This window comes from Dipteris shenzhenensis, chromosome 24 (genome assembly GCF_047967505.1).
Source record: "Dipteris shenzhenensis isolate YYH24624 ecotype China chromosome 24, Dip_SZ_1.0, whole genome shotgun sequence".
Lineage (NCBI taxonomy): Eukaryota > Viridiplantae > Streptophyta > Polypodiopsida > Gleicheniales > Dipteridaceae > Dipteris > Dipteris shenzhenensis.
In genome coordinates, this window is record NC_141619.1 from 19,621,990 (window position 1) to 19,624,484 (window position 2,495).

General features: G+C 42.9%; 1 protein-coding gene across 1 annotated transcript; it reads right to left on the bottom strand.

Moving 5' to 3' along the window:
• Nucleotides 1-433: 433 nt before the first annotated feature.
• Nucleotides 434-1,654, bottom strand: LOC147886335 (nuclear transcription factor Y subunit C-2-like). Its single transcript, XM_087395224.1, has 5 exons — nucleotides 1,612-1,654; nucleotides 1,391-1,458; nucleotides 1,070-1,264; nucleotides 791-916; nucleotides 434-595 (listed from the first exon to the last, which is right to left on the bottom strand). The coding sequence occupies exons 1-5, from the start codon at nucleotides 1,652-1,654 to the stop codon at nucleotides 473-475; spliced, it is 555 nt and encodes a 184-aa protein (XP_087251350.1). The 3' UTR covers nucleotides 434-472.
• Between the last annotated feature and the right edge of the window lie 841 nt (nucleotides 1,655-2,495).

Genomic DNA, 2,495 nt, shown 5'->3' on the forward strand with positions numbered 1-2,495 from the left:
AACATATGCAATCCTCTCCACACCAATGTTGTACTTTGTAAACACATATCGATGTAACTCTCTAGACGTATCTTGTGGATGAGTGTTGTCCTAATCCGCTACAACCAATTAATACACAAATCTACTTGTATTTATTCAAGTCTTAATCACACTAACGCCATCAATATACAGATCTCATTCTTGCATTTAAAGGTTCTAAGCATATTGGAGCATCACATGGATGAGCTTGACGATGATGGACACACGTTGAAAATAAATGTGTGTATTCAATATAATAGCAACGAGATCAGAGATAGGGTATTCAATATAATAGACACGCGATCAGGAATAGGCTGGATGGTAAACATTTCCTCAAGCATTATTCTTGAATCTATGAAATGTTAAATATGAGGGACAACAGGAAGGTTGACTCTTCATATAACGAAGGCGTGGATAACAGGCACTCTAGGTGGCTGGTGACTGTGGGCAGTTTTTAATCTATTTTGTGGAGATTTACATGGTCGTGAGCATCGAAGTTGCTCATCTGGGGCAATTGATATAAGATCTGGTGTCCATTCTGATCGACCCCAGCTGAAGCTGAAGCCAGCATCGTCTTCTGCAAAGAGAGACGATATTAGAAGAAGTTAGAAATCAGTCGAAGAAGATGGAAGGTCATCATAAAAACATGCGTTGAATCGGAGAATAAATCCAAATGCGTTGCATCTCCGTTCGCTTGCAGATTTCAAGACTTTGTAATTGCATATATCAGCTACGTTTGTCTTTGTGGCAAGGCGAAAGACAGACAACATACATGTGGAGACAAAGGATGATGCGCAGGCTGCTGCTGCGCTACCATGTTGGGATCGTAGAACACCCCTCCAAACGAAGTGGGCTCGTGAGCTCCAATCATGGGCCAAGTCTCATTGCATTCGTCCTCCTGTTTTAAGGATTGAAATTCAGCTACGGTTCCATCAAGATAGCAAAACTTTCCGAGTCAAATGCAAGGCAGAAGCCTTCGTGTCTGAAAGCAAATCAAGGATGGCAGTCCAAACTGGCGAAATGATCACAGGCCTTATTTCCTGCTGCTCACCTTCGGCTCCTCCCGGGGAACGATGTCCACAAGGAAGTCGAAGATATCTCCCCTGCTGATTGCACCTGCAATGTCATTCCGTTGAAGAGTCCTCCTCTTACATTCCTCGGTGTGGATCCATGAGCGTAGGGTTAACTCCAGAATAAAGAGCTCGCAAGCCTTAGCGAAGAGTATTGGAGCTTCAGCGCTGATCATCTGCCGTCCAACAAGATGTAAATTTGTGTAAATTCTGCAACCACACGCCCATACACCAGCTGCGGAACGTAGCTTAAATTTTAGTCCCCGACAATTCCAGCAATGACAAAAGACAACCAACCTGACCTTGACTTCATCGTCCGATTTCATGATTTTCTTGATTCGTGCAAGGGGAAGCTGATGCTGCTTAAAATCTGCAGTGAATCGCACAATTATAATTTATTGCCTCTATTTCAGCCAGCTGCGAGAGTCGAGCAAATCAATCGCGGTGCATGCGATTGATCGCCTAAATTGCAGCTAGCAGAAATCAATCAAATCGCGACGATCACAAATGAAGGCCGCTGAACCTGTGGTCTGCTCTATTTCTTGGATCTGGTGTTGCCAGAACATGAGCAGGTCCTGCTTCTGGAGCTGCATCTGATGGAGCGAGGGCTGCATAGCAAGGGATGGCAAGCTGGATGAGAAGATAAAATTGGAATGGATGAAATCACAACAACAAATGGGTGGTGATGAAGAATCAAAGGCGATGCGAGGCGATTTGTATTTGTTATTAGAATGGATCATGGCTTTGCATGCAATCAACGTGGTCTTCCAACTGCAGTGACTAATCCCTTCCTTAAGATACCACTAATCACATTATTAATCACATTGTCACAATCTCCACTCCACCTTCATGAGAGTGCATTCCCACGTTGACCACAAGGTTCTCAGAGCACTCTTGGGCTATATATAAAATATAGGAGCAGATGTGAGAATGAGTTCTCCTCGTGTGCTCTCAAGGATCTCGGCGCCATCTTCGTGGGAGATGTCTTCTATTTCAAGGGTTTGGGAAAATTGGGGAATTAGATTTTCCAAAAAATTCCTAATATAGTGTTATTGAATAAAAGTATTGAGACAAAAGGCTCCACAGATGCATTAAGAGTATGGACTAATAAACAAATTGTGGTGTTAATTTTGACCTTTATTTTGATGCTAATTCCAATCATTCAATATCGATAACTTTTGTGACATTTATTTCAATGCTAATAAGAATGCATAAAAAGAAAAATCAATGTACATCCAAAAAAGGTGAAATGTAGTACTCTCTCTCTCTCTCTCTCTCTTCGCGCGCACACACACACACACACACACACACACACACTTGCCTCCAAGGAGGGCAAGGACTAGATCCCAACCGAGATCCCACGAATGGAGCAACTCACTCCCGTATGTAGGATTGTCTGCAAAGGAC

Bases quoted from the DNA above. Each gene is read 5' to 3' on its own strand.
- LOC147886335 (XM_087395224.1), bottom strand. From the start codon at position 1,654: ATGTTCTGGCAACACCAGATCCAAGAAATAGAGCAGACCACAG. The intron at 917-1,069 runs GTGAGCAGCAGG...TCCTTAAAACAG, and splicing joins TTCCCCGGGAGGAGCCGAAG to GAGGACGAATGCAATGAGAC. The intron at 596-790 runs GTATGTTGTCTG...CTCTCTTTGCAG, and splicing joins ATCATCCTTTGTCTCCACAT to AAGACGATGCTGGCTTCAGC.